Source organism: Melospiza georgiana, chromosome 3, assembly GCF_028018845.1.
Source record: "Melospiza georgiana isolate bMelGeo1 chromosome 3, bMelGeo1.pri, whole genome shotgun sequence".
Taxonomy (NCBI): Eukaryota; Metazoa; Chordata; class Aves; order Passeriformes; family Passerellidae; genus Melospiza; species Melospiza georgiana.
In genome coordinates, this window is record NC_080432.1 from 57,859,224 (window position 1) to 57,877,133 (window position 17,910).

General features: G+C 42.0%; 2 protein-coding genes across 3 annotated transcripts in view; one reads left to right on the forward strand and one right to left on the reverse strand.

Annotated features, from left to right (window-relative positions):
* The first annotated feature begins 2,093 nt into the window (after positions 1 to 2,093).
* Positions 2,094 to 16,543, forward strand: LGALS8 (galectin 8). 2 transcript variants are annotated; one of them, XM_058020864.1, is made up of 10 exons: positions 2,094 to 2,180; positions 3,882 to 4,091; positions 7,461 to 7,549; positions 8,090 to 8,300; positions 8,970 to 9,086; positions 10,743 to 10,799; positions 10,878 to 10,904; positions 12,233 to 12,321; positions 14,632 to 14,797; positions 15,253 to 16,543. In XM_058020864.1, exons 2-10 carry the CDS (start codon positions 3,978 to 3,980, stop codon positions 15,400 to 15,402), a joined length of 1,020 nt encoding a protein of 339 aa, XP_057876847.1. In that variant the 5' UTR covers positions 2,094 to 2,180; positions 3,882 to 3,977; the 3' UTR covers positions 15,403 to 16,543. The 2 variants fall into 2 exon arrangements, with proteins under 2 accessions (XP_057876847.1, XP_057876848.1); XM_058020865.1 differs by lacking the exon at positions 10,743 to 10,799.
* Positions 16,544 to 17,518: 975 nt separating this feature from the next.
* The window catches only part of HEATR1 (HEAT repeat containing 1), a 34,732-nt gene continuing 34,340 nt past the window's right edge, over positions 17,519 to 17,910 (reverse strand). The window contains exon 45 of the mRNA XM_058021004.1: positions 17,519 to 17,750. Coding sequence (XP_057876987.1) covers positions 17,662 to 17,750 — 89 coding nt within the window. The 3' untranslated portion in view covers positions 17,519 to 17,661. The remainder of the gene's footprint in view (positions 17,751 to 17,910) is intronic.

Here is a 17,910-nt window from a genome sequence, read left to right on the forward strand (position 1 = left end):
ATATTTTTTTATTCCAACCTTTCAGCACATTTTCTTTGTTTGACCTGAACTTTCAAACCTACTTTGAGGTTGCAGTCTAATACTGACAATTGAGTGTATTTCATGTACTTATGTCAGTCTGGTTTTATTAAAGTGTTTTACTCTTTTGACTAGAGTGCCTGGAAAAATAGCTTCAAAGAAAAACTAAGTGGTAGTTCAGGCTCAGGACCTTTTATTTGTTCTCTTTTTAAGTAGTGCTGTGGAATTATGTAGAACAGTTGAATAGCAGGCTTTTTGGTAGCACCTGACTACAGACAATAGTTGTCAGTCCTCTCTCACAACCATGCATGATTCTAAGGTACCTTTCCCCAGGCAATCTGCTCTGCTGCTCTTTTATCTGAGTACCTCATTTCTGCAATTCTCAAAAGAAGTGTTATCATACCTTTCTGTGAATGAATCCTTCCAATTTTATATAGCTAAGCTGAGGTACCCATTAAAGCAGCAGTCCTACAGCTATCAGCAGAACTCTAGCAAGTAGATAGATGATTTGAGATGGGGCTTTTGTGTTGGTTAATTGTGGAATAAAAGACTGGATATCATCTAGCTAAGATACTCTAGTGGTCTTTGTGACAAGTGGCTGAATGCCATTCTAAATTCTCTATAGCCACATACACTGCTTTTTGCAAGGCAGAGAAATACTGAATGCCTTTAATTGAATAGGAGATGGTGATTTGAGCTTGTGAGCCTTTTATGTTGCACTCTTTATTTTTGTGCTCATCTTTTCCCCATCCAGCATATTAACAGGGGGAACCTGAAGTAGTGCTTCTCTGAGCAGACTGTTGTTACACATCAGGAGCTGTAAAACTGCAAGGGACTTCATTGGCCTTCCTGCTTACCTTACCTATACTGCCAAAATCCCTCTTAGTGGGGCCTGCAAGGGAACAGGAGGATGGAAGTGCAGCCTTGGGGTGGTGGTTTTAAAGATTGGGTTGGGTATAAGATTTCCAGGTTTTCAGAAACCCAAAGGTTCTGTGGCAGCCAATGACCCAGTGTGAGCTTGGAAACTGTGTTTGGGTCTGGTGACACGAAGATGGTCACAGAAATGACCACAGTCATCATGAGCCACTGGAGAACCTGGAGAATTTGGCACAGAGAAACCTAATGAGGTTCAGCAAGGGCCAGTGCAGGGTCCTGCACCTGGGAAGGATAATCCCAAGTACCAGCACAGGCTGAGGGCTGACCTACTAGAGAGCAGCTTGGCAGAGAAGGATCTGGGGGTGTTGGTGGGTGAAAGCTGACCACGAGCCGGCAGTGCCCTTGCAGCCAAGAGGGCCAATGGTGTCCTGGGGTGCCTTGGGAAGCGTGGCCAGCAGGCTGAGGGAGGTGATCCTGCTCCTCGGCTCCACCCTACAGGGGCCACATCTGGAGCGCTGTGTCCAGTTCTGGGCTCCCCAGTACAGGACAAGGAGCTCCTGGAGAGGGTCCAGCGGAAGCCATAAAGACGATTTGGTGGCTGGAGTATCTCTTATGAGGAGAGATTGTGAGAGCTGGGCCTGCTTAGACTGGAGAACGGAAGGCTGAGAGGGGATCTCATTAACGTATAGAAGTATCTCAAAGGTGAGTTCAAGAGGATGGTGCCAAACTGTTTTCAGTGATGCCCAGTGACAGGGTGAGGAGCAATGGCCATAAAATAAACCCCAGGAATATAAGGGAGAACTTCTTTACGTAGAGAGAGGGTGGCAGAGCACTGGGAACAACAACTCCTTGTCTGGAGACCTTCAAAACCCATTCTGGCCGCATTCTTGTGTCACCTGCTCGAGGTAACCCTGCCTTCGCAGGGGGATGGGACTTGGTCACCTGAGGGTTGCAAAGGACCTAACAACTCAGTGTGAGATGTGCCTCGTGAGGAGATGCGGCTGCGCTGTAACACGGGCCGTCCAGAGGAAGCACAACACACATAGGAAGGAGCGGCTCCCAGGGAAGGGAGTGCAATGCACTGTGTAAGGTTCAAGCCCGGCCCCGCCGGCCGCAGGGGGAGGTGCCGGGGCCAGCAGGCCGCGCCGGGCACGCGCCGCGGTGACGTCACGGCGGTGAGGGCCGGGGCGGGCGCGGGGCCGGGAGCGGCGGAGATGGCGGCGGCGCCGGGCGGGCGCGTCCCGCGGGTGAGCGGGCGCTGCTGATCGCCGCGGTGCGTCCTGCAGGTAAGAGACGGAGCGGAGAACGCGGGGACGCTCCCCCTGCCCGCCCCTGTGCGGGTCGGGGAGAGGGGCTGCTCCCGGCGGGGCTATGGGAAGCCGGGACTGCCTCGGTTCGCTGTAAAGCTGAAGTGATTTGCTTGGTCCTGTGTCCTTCCAGTGTTCGGGAGTCTTGGGTTTAGAGCGGGGGACGAGGGGGCACCGCCAGTGTTTTGTGCTTTAATTGCTTGCAGATATCCAGACAGCATCTCGGTAATTCTCTTTGCAGAAGCCTTGTTCGCGCTCCTACAAAATCTCGCTTTAATTGTGAGGGCTGGCAGGAGTTACCGTCGTGAAGGTAACTCGTGAAGGACACATTTTCTCTGTGTCACAGTGAGAAGCATAATATCTGCCTTTTTTTTTTTTTTTTTTTTTTTTTTTTTTTTTTTTTTTTGTCTCTGGTTTCGTTTTTGTCTGTGGGAGATACGACTGTGTGAGATAACAGGACACATTTTCTCTGTGTCACAGTGAGAAGCATAATAGCTGCTTATTATTATTATTATTTTTTGGTCTCAGTGGTTTCCCGTTTGTCTGTGGGAGATCTTTCCAGCCCCTCAGAATGTGTGAGATAACAGGGCAGCCAGGCAGCCTCAACTTGCCGCGTTGCAGCTTTGGTGTAGCGCGTACCCTGGCAGAGGTTGCTCTGGCAGAAGGATACAGGAGACCTTTGCAGTTGCATGTCCTGCTTTTGACCAACAGAGCCTGAATTGCAGCTTTCCTTCGTTATTGCGACCTTGTCAATAAAAAAGTAATAGGCAAACAAGAAAACCCCCAACTCATCACTCTGTCATGGTGCCACCTGCGCTGCCAAGATCCTGTGCCAGGATCCTCTCCTGGCAGGATCTGGGTTGCTCTGGCAGGCACAGGAAGTTCACATAGCAGGCTGCTGGGCTGTAGGCTTCATTTTCGTGGGGTCTGCTGTTGGACCGTACAACCACAAAGGCAAAATTATTGTTTGATTTGGTCTTTTATTTTCTTCTTTTAAAAATGGAATCGATAAAATTGGCCTGCACAGGTTTTTTTTCCTTCTTTATAACATTGCTTGTTGTTGTCCATGTTAATGTGGCTAGAGCCCTCACGTTTGATTTCTTCCTGTCTGCTTGTCATCACCACATACCTTACATGCTACTTTTCTCCAGATTATGCCAGAAAGAATGCTTAGTAGTTTCAATTGGGCCCTGAATTTTGGACACTTTGTTAAAGGATTTGCTGAAGAAGTTGCAGTGTAGCTGAGTATACTCACAGACTTTATTTCTTATTAATGTTGTGCATTTAATTGTAATTTTACAAACTCCTGTTATTACTTGGGGAGTTCTGGGAGTGTACGTGTTGGAGGAAGAAATATAAAAGACCTTCTGTGTCTCTTGTTTTTGCCTATTATTTCTTAACTTTATGTAAGATAAAGGTGGAAAAGGCAAGGTCACCTGCTAAGGCTTGTCTGCCATTGGAAATCTGGGGATAGCACACTGCTGCTGACACTGTTTACCAGTGGGGCATCTCAGTGCTCTGTGCAAGACTTTTAATTTCATATTTCAAAACTCCAGCAGATTTACTGGAAAGATGTTTGCATCATTCTAGTGCTCTTTACCTTGGAGGTACTGAGGGTTTCACTTCATGTTGTGTCACCTTTTTTCTCTTTAATTAAAGTTTTTGGGTTTTTTTTCCAAGGGATCACTCCTTTGGTGTTGCCTGATCAGTGAGTTCTTCACGTACGCTCCAGCGGTGGCCACACAGAACTGACAAACTTCAGCTGCAGGAGGGAAGATGACATCCTTAGGTGCACCACAGGAGGAAATGAGTAAACTGACCTTGGATACACCACAGAAAGAATTAGGTGAACTGACCTTGAATACATCACAGGCGACAATCAGCAACCCGGTAACTCCTCTGTCATTTCAACAATGTGTCCCCTGGGAGAGGGGACTTTGCTGTTTTATCTCAACAGTACTGATGTGCACAGTGAGGGATGCTGCTGAGAGCTCTGCATCCCTCAGGTTTGTGAGGGAGAATGTCACGAAGAGCTGATGGTGTTTAGAAATTGTGCTGTAAACAAATGGATAGGGCTTCCAAAAGAGGACAGATGTTCTGTTAGCCTTGGAGGATAATCCTGTTGCATGTACAGCTTACATAGATATCTGGCATTTTTGCAGAATATGCTGGAAAGTGAAAGTATGATAAGATGTGTTTTCACTCCTAATTCTCTGTAAACATGGGTGATGCTTGGCAGTTGTCATGAAATGTTTTTTTTTTGTGGTGCCTGTAACTTCAGTCTGAACAACTAAACTTGGAATATTTTTTCATAGTTCATATTTTAATTCATAATAAATTCTATTTTCTGTGGAAGACTTGAGCTGACATGATTCAGCAGTTGCAAAGACTGGATTTGACAGAATTTTGTTTGCCTTGCTCAGAGTCTGGAAACTTTCACTGAAAAAGTTCTGTCATTCTCATGGTCTGTGACAGCAGCCTGACTTTGGCTTACCCTGAAGGGGTGACCTGAAGCTGTGTTTTCTGTTGTGGCTTAAAAAAGGTTGTTCATTTGAACCTGCAGGAAGTAGTATTTTTACCATTCTGTGCTAGACCCCTTTACAAATACTAAAATGTGTGCAGTATTTATGGGGAATGTGCAGTAGCACAGGCCTGCACACTTCCTTGTCTGTTGCAGCTTTTGTCACACTCTTGGGCCCTCAGTGAATCTGATTGTTTACTCCCAGGGTATGGTCACTGCTTGCAAAGTGAATAGAGTTAAGCATGAGGGGGGAATAATTTCAACCTCCTTCACAAGAACCCAGCTGGATGGAGGAAGGAAAGCTGTATGATGAACTAGAAGGTGGAAGGACTGAAGTGCAAAAGGAGAGGGAGGGTGAAAGTTGGTAGATGGAGATCTTGGTGGGAGAGGAGGTGTGAAGAGAAGGATCAGGAGATGTGTAGGACAAATGAGTAGTGTCAGAGAGAGACTGAGTCCAGCAAAATTGGGTGCCTGCAAGGGGACTGACCAGTATGATGGGTGTAAAGACCTAGCAGGAGAATTCAACTAGAGCTTAGGGGTCAAGAGTCTGTTGTGAGAAAAAGAATGAGTATTTGGGATTGGAATATGGAGGCAGAGTTGGGAAGGATTGTGCCAATGACTTTGGGGCAGCCTCCAGAGAAGGCAATGAGTAACTTGCTCTGTCTGACCTTGCTTTGAGCAAGGCATTTTGTTAGAGGGACCAGAGGTGTCTTCCACCCTCAGCCCTTCTGCAGCAGGGCAGGCTGTGGAAATGCCATTGTTTCAGTACATTGTTCCACTAGCAGCAAAACTTCATAACTCTCTTACAGGTTTGCGTCTCAGAGTCTGAGATGTACTTTTTCATTACTGTACTGTTCTCAAGCATGCAGTCCCACGTCTGAGCTTCTGAAGAGTTCATGGGTCACCTTTTCTTTTAAATAAATGGATCCTTTTGAATATAAAGAAGTGCTTTTGCTACAGTTCCATTTCAGGAGTACAGAACTTTGCTTCACTAAAGTGGTCAAGTACCAGTATCCCTGACCTGTGTGTGCTTCTTTGGTTTGTCTTTGGAGAATGAGCCAGTAACTTACTACTTTATTTCAGTAGAGCTACTGCCCCTCAGGAGCAGAGTGTAAAAATGAGAACAATTATGATACGCTTTTAATTTTTGATTAATATTATTTGAATAAAAATTACCTTCCAATGTGCAACTTGTATTTTAGGGAAACAAGCCACTGCTAGTAAACACAGGGATTTCACTTTTCTTTCACTTTTAACACTTAATTTCACATTTTGGTCCTCCTCTACTGCACCTGCTAAAGCAAGTAGACATGATGAGACTTAAAACAACCTGCCAATTTGCTTAAGAAGCAAGTCCTATTTTTTTTTTTCTTGATGCAGAAGATGACTCTGAATTAGGTTTTATGCAGTGGGTGGGTAGCTGAGAAGGAAAGTGGAGAATGGGCAGAAAAGGATGTGTATCTGCTGGCAGAAATGATCAGCATGGGATTTAGACAATTTCTGTTGTCCTGCCTTTTCCCTCACAGATTAGTAAAAATATGTGTCAGCAGACAAATATCCTTATCATATCTGCCTGTTTCATGCAGTGATCTATATATTTTAAAAATAAAAATCTGAACTCGTTGTTTTATGGTCCAATATTCCATTCAAGAGTAGTAATTCCAATGTGGTTTTTTTGTTGTTAAATTACTGGAACTCTTGTTTGCAATTGACGTTCCATTTCAGGAGTATCTTATAAACTACCAAAACCAACCTTGGTAAATTTTTCTTTTGGTTAACCAGAGCAAATGTAACATTTTCTACCATTTACTTCCTTTTTCAATCTGGAGCGCATCACACACGTGATGAGATGCAGACTTACTGCTTTCCTCTTGGGCCAGGCACCTGGGAACTTCCACAGTTTAATGCTGAGGTGCTTCCCATCCCTTCCTGAAATGCTGGATGGGCAGGGTAGGGCTTCTGTGAGCATGTCACAGTGAGCTGTGCCGGGGTGTTTGGGGCTTTTATCCTAAATGACTCATCCCTCCCTGTGGCTGAACAACTCTCACTGGGCTGCCATTTCAGTTCAGTGTAACATCCATTTGTTACCTTCTCCAGCTATTGATAAGTAAGAAGAGATAGTGAGGCTTTGAGCCAGGCTGCATACTGTAGGCACCATAAAATCCAAGACTCCTGGACAAGGCTGTTTTAGTGCACTTTGCAGTTCTTAGCTCATTAGGATGAGGTGTTTTGTTGTGTTTGTGTAGATTTTACTAAGCAAACACTCTGTGGCATAGTCTCTTCCTGTCATTGTTTTCCCTAATGGAGCAAGAACAAGCAAAAAGGCAGCCCTGTAGTCTGGGGTCAGAGGAGCTGTGGAAATTGCCTTCTGGTACCAGCAAGGGGCTGATAATAGTCAGCCCTTGGGAATGACCTATTTTGAAGTGAATCCTCTTTATGCTCTATGAATAGTGAGGCAATAAAATACTATGACTTCATTTGAGAGCTAAGAATGGAGGATGGAAATTTTAGTTTTATCTGAAAATCTTGGTTTTCATAGGGGAAAATATGCCAGGTTTTCCCTTCCTGTTGTGTATTCTTTTATATTAAAAACTAATTGTGTTTCTTCTAATGCTGTAGAGCATCATATAACTAAGAATTAGAATACTAATTTTTAAATTATTTTGGGGTTTCTTGCCTCCATCACAAAATGGTATTGGAATATTTTTTTCTGCTTTTTTTGTTCTTCCCTCTTCTAGATCATTCCATATGTTGGGACAATACATGGTGGCCTTGTTCCTGGAGAGCAGATTGTGATACATGGGACTGTTCCTGATGATGCAGACAGGTAGAGGCTCTGTTGTCATATTTTGCAGTGTCACCATGTGAGCAAGAATGTAAAGGGTGAAATGTTTCCAGGAATCCTTCTTAGGATGGCACACAAAGGCTTGATTAAATCCTTTTGGTAGCATTAGATTGAATGCAGGTTTAAAGGGTAATCTGACACTAACAAAATTGGTGACTAAATGTGTTGTGTGTAGGAATTAAGTTAAACTGGGATGGGGAGGTATGGACTAGTGCTTGTGCCCAGTAAGGTAGTTCTGTTCCCTGACCTTATCCAAGGCTCATTTGATATGTTCTGCTGAAGCTAATGGGAGCACAGTAAGTGAGGAGTTTACATGATATGAATGATGACCATTAAATAAATTTAAACATTTATATTCACTGCAAGTAGATCATGGGAGAACCTCACACATTGTTTCTTATCCAATGACATTCATTGTGTCTGCCTGTTCTGAGGCTCCACAGTAAAACACAGTGTACTGAGCCTTTAGGTGAGTTCTTGAGAGACTGAGCTGAATGTGGGTTGTCTCATTTTTGTGATTAGGTTCCAGGTGGATTTACAGTGTGGCAACAGCATAAAGCCTCGAGCTGATGTGGCATTCCATTTCAACCCCCGCTTCAAAAGGTCTGGCTGCATTGTTTGCAACACACTGGAGAGGGAGAAGTGGGGCTGGGAGGAGATCACTTATGAGATGCCCTTTGGAAAAGGAAAGTCATTTGAGATTGTCATCATGATTTTAAAGGATAAGTTCCAGGTGAGTCTGGATTGATTCTTTATCTGCAGCCGTTTTCTGGCCAATAAAGTAGAGGTATCTTGTATAATTGAAATAAATATTGGAGGTCTAGGTGTCTCTGTTACCTAGGTATAGTCTAACTACAGAAAAGTTTAGAGCTTTGCTTTAAAGAGGTGCTAATTAAATCAGACCTTTAATTTTGTACTGCTTCCCTCCAAATTGGATGAGTAGGCAAGGAACTCCCTGCCATAGCTAATGGCTACTCCACCCTTCCCTCTGTATGTGCAGAGGGTTAATGTTGGGATAAAACTGTTCTGTGGCAAGTATAGGACAGTCCTCTTGGAGGTGACATGTGAGGTGTATTTGTCTTGCTCTGTTAGACTGCAATAATATATTCTGTTGTATTGATAATACCACATTGGTGAATGATTAGGTTTAGAAACAAAGGTGTGAAGTGCAAATTTTAGTGTAGGTAAATGAATCTCCCTCATAGTGATGGAAAGAGACTGAATCATAGATGAGCTGAACTTAGTTGATCTGATATTTCTAGGACACTCCTAGGAGTGTTTTGTACCAAATTGTTTCTGTACCAAACCAGTGTAAACCAGAGATGTGTGCATACAGTTTGATACATGGCTGATGTAATGTATATTTGATATAGTTTTTCTGTTTGGTTTCCCGTCTCTTTAGGTGGCTGTAAACAAAAAGCACTTGCTGCTCTACAAGCACAGAATTAGCCTTGAAAAAATAGATACTCTTGGAATATATGGCAAAGTGCAGATCAAAGCTGTTGAGTTTGTTTTTAAGGTAAGTTGTGTAGATAGCTGACTTGTTTGATTCATTTCCTCTGTTCTGCTAAGCTGCCAAGTGGGATTTATGGTGAAAAGGAAGGAGAAGCAGCTACACAGTCCAACGTTAGTAAGGAGATTTTGGTTTCCCCACATTTCAGCATGTGACTCTCATGAGAATTTGTGCCTTCCTGTTTCAGTATTGTGGTTAGGGGCAAGAATGTGACAAAAGTTTACAGCTTACAAAGTTAACAGGACAAATGGTATAAGAATTGATTGGATACTTAGTCTTCGAATGGATTAGACTTTCCAAATATTGCAGGGGCTTCAGAATGAGCTCTTGAGTAGTCAGTGCTTCTGAGGGACAAGTGTAGCCATGCTGTAACTTGGCTTTGAAATGCCAAGGTTGGCCACAGCTGGAGCTCCTTGTGCACATAGCCCTGTTTTTCCTGCTTAACTGACTGATTTGTTGACTGAAGTCAGAAGTGTACATTTATGGGGATGAGAAGAAGTATTCTTTCTCAGACTTTGTAGTGGACCAAACTGCAGTGAATTTGAAGTGAAGGCTGTGCTGTGCCTCCTCTCAGCTGCCACCTCTGCTGCTGATAGTAAACTAACACGGAGTTTTTCCCTGGGGAGAAGATACTTTTGTTCTGAAAGAGTTAGATTTTTAGAACAGAAACTGAGGGTGATAAATTCCAGGGAGATTGAGAAGGTGAATGTCTTTTCCCTTTTCTACCATTCACTAAGGTAGCCTACCTACTCCTGTGAAATACTGTGGGTCTCTTCAGCACCATCTTCACTACATTGTGAGTGGAGCTTTTGACTCTTGCTGCCAAATACCAGGTCTAACTCAGGTCAGCAGGCTAATAATTGTTTTGGTAGAAGGCAAAGCTGAGCATAATGAAGTCTAAGCTTTAAACATAGGTCTGCTGTGTTTAAAGATCATTTGCAAAGACGGTAAACAGGCCTTCATGGGTCCCATCACTTGGCTTTGGGCACATTGTCAGAATAATATTTCTGCAAAAGCTGTCTGCATCCTAATCTTGGAGGATGACTCCAAGAAGAGCTTGAGGGCAAGCAGGTGCTGTAGGTTGGTTTCTGACCCAAGCACAAAACATACACTTAGTTTAATCTGCTGATGCTGTATGCTTTGTGGAAGATAGGAATGGAGAAAGGCAATTCTTTCCTTTTAGTCTTTGCTTCTGATACACTTTTCTGAGGAGGAAGTTGTAAGTTTGTACTGAAATAAACAACCTGAAGACACAATCTGCTAGGGCTAAGCTGGAGCTGTCTCTGCCATGGCCGTGTTGCTCATCTGTCCTTCCCGTGAGAAGGGACAGTGATGTACAGGGCTGCTTAGAATCCCAAGAACCCTGCTGTATAGACTTGCCACACTATGAGTAAAGTCTATGGGTACTCTGTGATCCTGAGGTTAGACAGTGCTCTGACTGTTAAATAGAGATTCAAATTGTAATGAGGTGATCTTCAGAAATCATCAGAACTTTTCTATAGTTTGTAGGGGTTTGGCTATCTTTTTCATTAACACAGCCCTAGATTTCCATCTTAACAGTTCACCATTCAAAGCATGATGATCCTTATATTGTTCTAAACCAACTTTATGCTAAAGTTATATGATGTGAGCAGTGACACCTAAATATCTGTCTTTCTGCAGCCTTTACAAGGCTCTCAGCCATCGTCTCTAGGAGTAACAAAGATAAGCACAGAAAATGTACGTATGTTTGTAAAAGGTTGAATGAATCTCCCCATTGTCTGATAAGCTAGATAATATTCTTTTCTTCTCTTGTAGGGGGAAATGCCGAGTGGTTCACAATTGGTAAGTGTTCCCTGTAGATTTGTGGCAAATGTAGAATAAAAACCAATGAAAAATACTTCAGTTATTTATGAAAAGACATGCACAAAAGACAAGAAGAAAGGAATTGACAAGTCAGCTGGAGAAAGATCATCACTGAGATTTTGTAGAGGGTAATCCTCTGCTGCTAGTACAAATGAGCCTATTGTTAAATCATTTAGAAAAGCCAAAAGATAAACGCAGTATCCACAGCCATAAACAAATTAAAAGTGAAGTATCTGAAGTTTTAAAGGACCAAGTCACTTTTTTTTTCAAATAGGCATACTTTGTTTTCTCTGCCTTAGGGAATACCTGCAAGGCAAAAGTATTCTGCAGTCATATTATGTTAACATGTGTGGAACCTGTCTGCCACATCTTCCTCTTGCTGATGGATCTCTGTGTACACTTTGAGCATCTGGATGCAAGTGTTGCACCTCAGGGGTGGAACTTGTACCCAGCTAACATGGGGTATATATGGAGCGAGTGCTCATCTTTATGCAAAAGCCTGTGCAGGTGGACTGTATCCCCACTGGAGCAAGGACTGCACTCAAACTGAAAATGGGTTGAAGTCAGGAATATATACACATAGAATTTGTGGAGAAAGTGAAGTTGCAGTGAGTGCCATAATTTTAGATGCTTTGTCACTTGACATCCTGCCTTCTCCGGTCTTTTTTTCTAAACCAAGTAACACACAATATTGTAATTTGCAAGTGGTGGACTTCAGCAAAAACGTAAAAGTGAAGTGCTTCTCCATTCCCTTCTTTTCCCTGGTGAAAATAACTGCTAACATAATGAAAAGTAAAGACGAATAAAATACTTGCACTATCATTATGAACTGCTGCCAGGAGGACAGAACACTTAGTGACTCTCCTTCTAGTACTTATGTGACCATGGGACAACAACACACCTTAACATGAGTCTTCTTCTTTAAAGCAAAACTGATCCTTCCAGGGATGAGAAGTCAGGTATATGTCTGAGTAATTATGTGATATAAATTTAAACTATTACAGGGAGTTTCATGCTTACTTTTTTCTTTTTTTTTTCTTTCCCCTTCCTCCCCTCCTTCCACCATTAGTTTGTTTGTTTTGAACCCAAGGTAGTAGTATAAATTAAAACCCAGTACATTGATGTATTTGTCTCAGTGTAAGTTTTCCACTGTACTATTAGGATCCGACAATATACTATAGGAATAACTTTAGCTGTAAGTGCAAATTTGCAATTGTAGGCCAAAATTTCATCATGCCATAGTAAAGCTCAGCTTGTATAAAAAAATTAAGTCACAGTCAAGATTTTTACTGGAGGTGTACTTCCAGGGTGTTCCTTATTTTGAGAAGCTTGATACTGCACTTCGTCCAGGATGCACAATTGCCATTAAAGGAGAAGTGAAAAAAAACCCAAAGAGGTATGTGTTACTGATGGGCTTTTTTCTGTTATTTAACTGAGGTGCTCTTGAGAATGAGTAGGCCTTTCCATTGCCTTTGTATATCCTTACTCACTTGCAACTTAGCATCTGGAATCACCTGAAACTACAGTGCAGTTTCCTCAGGAACCAGCAGGATTACCGCTTTAGAGAGGACTTGAATGAGCAGCTCCGTTGTGAAAAGTGAAGGTAAAACCTGAGTGTCTTACCTACTAAATCTGTGTCATTCACAAATCTGTGTGTTTGTTCAGGGCTTTCCACTGTTCAGGAAGTGTGAGCAGATGTACTGTGCAGAGACAGCTTTTATTCTAAAGAGATCCAAGAGTAAGGATGTGTCAGAAATAGGTGAAACATAAGTGAGGCGAGTTGCAGGTCTGCTTAGATGTGCATGTTACAATATTTCTCTGACAAACCTCCTTGGGATAAGCATGAAGGTGCTTAATTGACAACAACTGAGTGATGAAAGTGATTAAGTGAGTGATTAAGAAGGATGGAGCACCTCTCCAGAAAGATAAGGCTAAGAGAATTGGGATTGTTCAGCCTGGGAAAAAAAGTGCTTCAAGAAGACCTAATTGTGGCATTCTGGTACATGAGGGGTGCCTATAAGAAACCTGGAGAGAGACTTTTTAGAAGAGCATGTAGTGACAGAAAAGGGGGAATGGCTTCCAACTGAGACTAGGTTTAGGTTAGAAATGAGGAAGAAATTCATTACTGTGAGGATAGTGAGACGTTGAAACAGGGTTTCCAGAGAAATTGTGGATGTCCAATGTCTGGCAGTGTTCAAGGTCAGGTTGGATGGAGCCCTGAGCAACCAGGTCTGGTGAAAGTGTCCCTGCTCATGGCAGGGGGATTGAAATGAGATGAGGTTTAAGGTCCCTCCCAACCCAGGGCATTCTGTGATTCCATGAAAGCTGATAGGGGAGTATGAGCAATAATTTTGATGGCAAACTAGGAATGAAGAGTTGCAAAGAACACGTTTTCCAAACATGAAATAAAGCTCAGGGCGTAGGGGAGCATAACTCAGTCAAAATGGAGGTGAGCAAGTGTCTGTGCTTCAGCATGCCCCTGAGGGGTAGTTTTGGCTTTGCTAAAACATGCCTTAAAATGAAGCAATTAATGAAAAATGAAAATGATGGGAAGCATGTTTTCACATTTTGTATGTGTATTGCACTCCTGCTTCCTCAGGGCACGTTTCTTACCTGCAGTTGAACAGCATTCAGAGTTCATCCTGGAATCCAAGGTCTGGAGTCCTTATCCACAAAGTTTGGATGGACTTCAGATTGAATAGGATAATTAATACTTACAGAGTAGCATTTCTTTCCCTTTTTTAGCTTGAAAAGTTTATTAGCACTTTTCAAGTGCTGAATGTGCTCAGATGCATGTAAGCATGAAGAGGCTTTTGGCTGTTAAAGCATGCAGGTTGTTTGCTTTTTATGTTTATGCTTTTAAACCTATATATTTATACTGAGTTTATAAGTTATTCATTGTCTTTCGCTCAGTTCACACAGCTTTAGATGTTTCTTTTTCTTGGTGAAAAAGAGAACTTCACAGCTTGGAAGTGTTGCAATATTTCCTATCTGGGCTGAATAAGTCTCAAAAGAGGGCAACAGTCTGACAGCTGGAGCTAATTTGGGTGGGGAGGAAATATTCTTGTTCTTCAAATGTGGTAAGGTCTTTGCCACAGGTTGGAGCATTCATTTGTATTTGAATAACTCTTGCCTCTGATCACCCTTCTCCAGAGCTCCCCTTTAGGAACCCTGTTTGGTGGGCATGTCTGAGATGGCAGAGTATTCACTCAGCCCGGGCAGAGCTTTGCTGCCTACAAAATAATGTTTTGTATGCACGGCATCCTTAAACTTTTCCTTAGAGTCCAACCAGTTTGTTGGCAGAAAGGATATGATATCTTCAGGTAAAGAAAAGCTTCCACGCTCCATTGCCCGAGTGAGAGGTGGGGAAGCAGGCAGCTCTGTGTTCCTGTGAGAATGCTGCTTCCTAGTGCAGTATGGGAGCTGCTCTTGGCTCAATAGTTTCTTGCTGGGACATGTACAGAAAGCTGTGAATGGTAAAGTGCATCTAGCAGGGTCATGTCCTACATTTGCTGCCTCCAGCAAAGGTTTCTCTGCAAAGGAGATGAGTGCATGCTGGCTGGCGCCTGCTTGGATCTGCAGGTGAATCACAGCCCTGGCTCCCAAACTGCCTGAATATTGGTTGAGGACTTGGTAAATGACACTGACTGCTGTTGTCATGTCTGTAAACCGTTGGTGCAGTAAACTTTAAAAAAATATCTTACAGCTTTGCAGTCAATCTGAGACCAAGTGACTCAAAGGACATTGCTTTACATCTGAATCCCCGAATAAAAAAGAAAGATTTTGTAAGGAATTCCTACCTTGATGACAGCTGGGGAGAAGAAGAAAAGGAAGTTGCTAACTTTCCTTTCAGTCCAGAGATGTATTTTGAGGTAAGATTAAGTGAAAGAGCATCAAACTGAAAAAGTCTGCCAAATGGATTAATGTTGGTGCTTAAATGTCCTATTACTAATACAGATCTAAATGAAACTGCTATTCTTGCTTTTCATGTCTTGAAAATACTTCAAATTAAATGGGATCATAGAGAGCAGAGATTTGTCTTTATTTAGTAACAGTTTTCTTTTTAAGTAGTTGCAAAAATTTAACCTGTGCTAAGAGTAAATTTAAATTAAATTGAGTTGGATTTGATGATCCTTATGAGTCCCTTGCAATTTAAGTTATTCTGTGAATTTTATTGATGCCCTATTTTTGTTTTTAAATGTTGCTTTTGCATGAAACATCCTTTTTAACAGAAACATGTCTAGCCCAAGTCTATGCTAGGTCATCAGATTGTTTTTCACATCTTACCTGAGCTTAAATCTTAACTGTTTCTCTTCTTGCTTTGCAGCTGATTATTTTCTGTGATGCCAACCAGTTCAAAGTTGCTGTTAATGGTGTTCACATTCTGGAGTACAAGCATCGTTTTAAACAACTTGAAAAGATCAACATGGTGGAAGTCATAGGAGATGTTCACTTGTGGGATGTAAAGAGCTGCTAGGTTTTTTCAATCAGTACTGAAATAATTTAACCTCTTCTGATGACAGTGCCTCCTTGTCAAGTACAAACGGGTGCTGACTCATGCTGAGCCTGCCTTTAACCTATCTAGGCTTTGCATTTGCCTCTCTGAGTTAGGCAAGTACCAGAAATGCTAAATGCAAATTTAAATCCTTCTCTAGTCTTCAGTTTCCTGGCAAGCTGTTAGTGTTTGCTCAGATAAATCTCCTGCATTACTGAACCTAGCAATATGAAAATGCTGCATCATACTGTGTTCAACAATTGCACTCTGTATGTTATGTTTTACTACCATTTAGCATTCCTCAACACCATACATTCAATATTGTGAAGTAGAAATGAGACTGAAATAGAATCCAAAGATAGTCATCCACGTCAAAAAGGGATGTTTATAATTTATTTAATACAGAACTACGGATTATAATTTTGTATGTTTTAATTTATGTTAGACCAATAACCTTTACAGTGAGGCTGGACTGAGCAAACCCTTACTTGACCCCTTACTTCTGGCAAAAGGCAAGAAGTTTGACCGTACCTCTCAGCCTGCTGCTGCAATAGCACATTCTCTGACATCTGTGTTATGGTTATGTCACCTCCTGCTTACAAGGGCCCAAGATTTCTAGCTTTTAGTTTTCCAAAGTAAAACACCAGAAAGGGATTTAGCTGGTTTCAATTCGACATGAACTTTGCAAAGCTTGTTTGATCTGAAGTGGCTCCTAACTGGGTTAAGAATCCTTGGAGTCTGAAGTAGATGTTTGTGGGTTTCATTTTTAGAATATGTCTGAATCCAGATAGTCCAGGTAGTTTCAGCTGAGATGGCACTTGACTACTCAGCAGTGGACCAGAGAAGGAATCCTTTTTCAGTCTTGTATTAAAATACTATCTATTTGAAATAAACTGTTTCTATTCAGTTTTCCATACAAATGCCAGTTCTTTTATATCCTTTTTAAAAATAAGTTACTATTGGTTGTCAATACACACCCAAAAGATGTCCCTGTATGTCTTAAGACTGTTAATAACAAAGCAATTTCAAGAATAAGATGTATACTAAGACTTTAAATGAGCAAATTTAATGTATAAAAAGCATCAATTAAAACATATGTGAACTCTGCTTTTCTCCAAGTGTAGCTATGATCCCTTTTTGGTCTATTATCTTGTTTTGTTATTGTCTTACCAGTATCTCTAAGTTGGCAAAGTGACCCTGACTGGAGAACCATTTCTACATCAAGGAATTAGCAATGCAGAGCAGTTAGCCTGAGCAGGCACTGGGGCTGGGCTGTGGCTGTGCTGGGGTGGCCCTCAGGACAATGTGGTTCTGTGCTGTGCTGCAGGATAAACTCACTGGAACGGGGGAGCTGGTAGGCAGCTCTCTATGGCAGTAACACCACTTGTGTGTCCTTGCCTTTACCTGAGAGTTCAGCAGATGTTCTCCTGGGAATGTCCTTTTTGACAGCAGACACAATGAAGTTTTAAGAAACTCCTGTAAGAGCTTGATGTAATCTTCCCACATGTGGGATCTACATGTCATGCTGCACCCGGGACAGAGGCACATTATTCCCAGCACCCAATGGGATGTAACATTATCCTCTGTATAGTGTCAGTTCTACCCTGTTGGATTTTAAACCCTATTTTACAGAGTCTGAGTGCCTTTCTTAGTACCAGTTTAATGAACCAGCACCTCATGGTGCAAAACAAGTAGTAATTTTTTGGGTAAATCCATTATCATAGCAAGCAATTTATTCTTGAACTTCAGCTAATCAGTAGCAATCTTTAAAGACTGTAAAACAGATTTCGTTTCCACATGAATCATAGTTTCTTGGAAGTTATTTTTCAGTATCTTCAGTAGGTATACTTTTTACTTCCCTACAGATGATAGAGAAAACCAGATTTTCAGGACTGCAGTGCATTGGTCTAGTGAGGACCATGATTGGAGCGTGACAGCCCCTCCACTGGGACAGTAACTGTATGCCCTGAGCACAGTGGAATTCAGTAAGTCACATGTTGTCATTCAGGATTTGTTCATAGCCTGTGCCAGTTTCCCACTGTTAAGTATAGAGCAGTTAAGGAAAAGTCATAAGGAAAATTCCCAGTCCATCCAGAAATTATAAAGCCAGATTCTTAAAATATTTTATTAAAAAGTTAAAATCTTGTCTCTGATAAAAACTGTTATGACAGTTTGCCTGTAACACCTGAATGTGTAAAGCTTACACAATTCAGACAACATTTGAAAATTAAGGGCATAAAATTAGAAGTAGCTTTGGAGTGGTTCTCCCAAAATGACTTCCAGCTGTTGAATTGTCTTCTGACATTGCTGTTCAACTTCTTCACATTCATCTAGAAAAAGAAATTGAGCAGGAATTAAGTAGAGCAGTGATTACAAGGCTACCCAAAGAAGGCTTCACCATCAAGGTCAGAACCATCCTCAAACACCATATATGAAATTATTACTCAGAAATATTTTGTCACTGAACTAGGCAACTCTTTCTACTAACAG

Excerpts from the sequence above, each read along its gene's own strand:
- LGALS8 (XM_058020864.1), top strand. The coding sequence starts at position 3,978 with ATGACATCCTTAGGTGCACCACAGGAGGAAATGAGTAAACTGACCTTG. Across the intron at positions 10,800-10,877 it reads CAAAGATAAGCACAGAAAAT|GGGGAAATGCCGAGTGGTTC; the intron begins GTACGTATGTTT and ends CTTCTCTTGTAG. Across the intron at positions 14,798-15,252 it reads GTCCAGAGATGTATTTTGAG|CTGATTATTTTCTGTGATGC; the intron begins GTAAGATTAAGT and ends CTTGCTTTGCAG.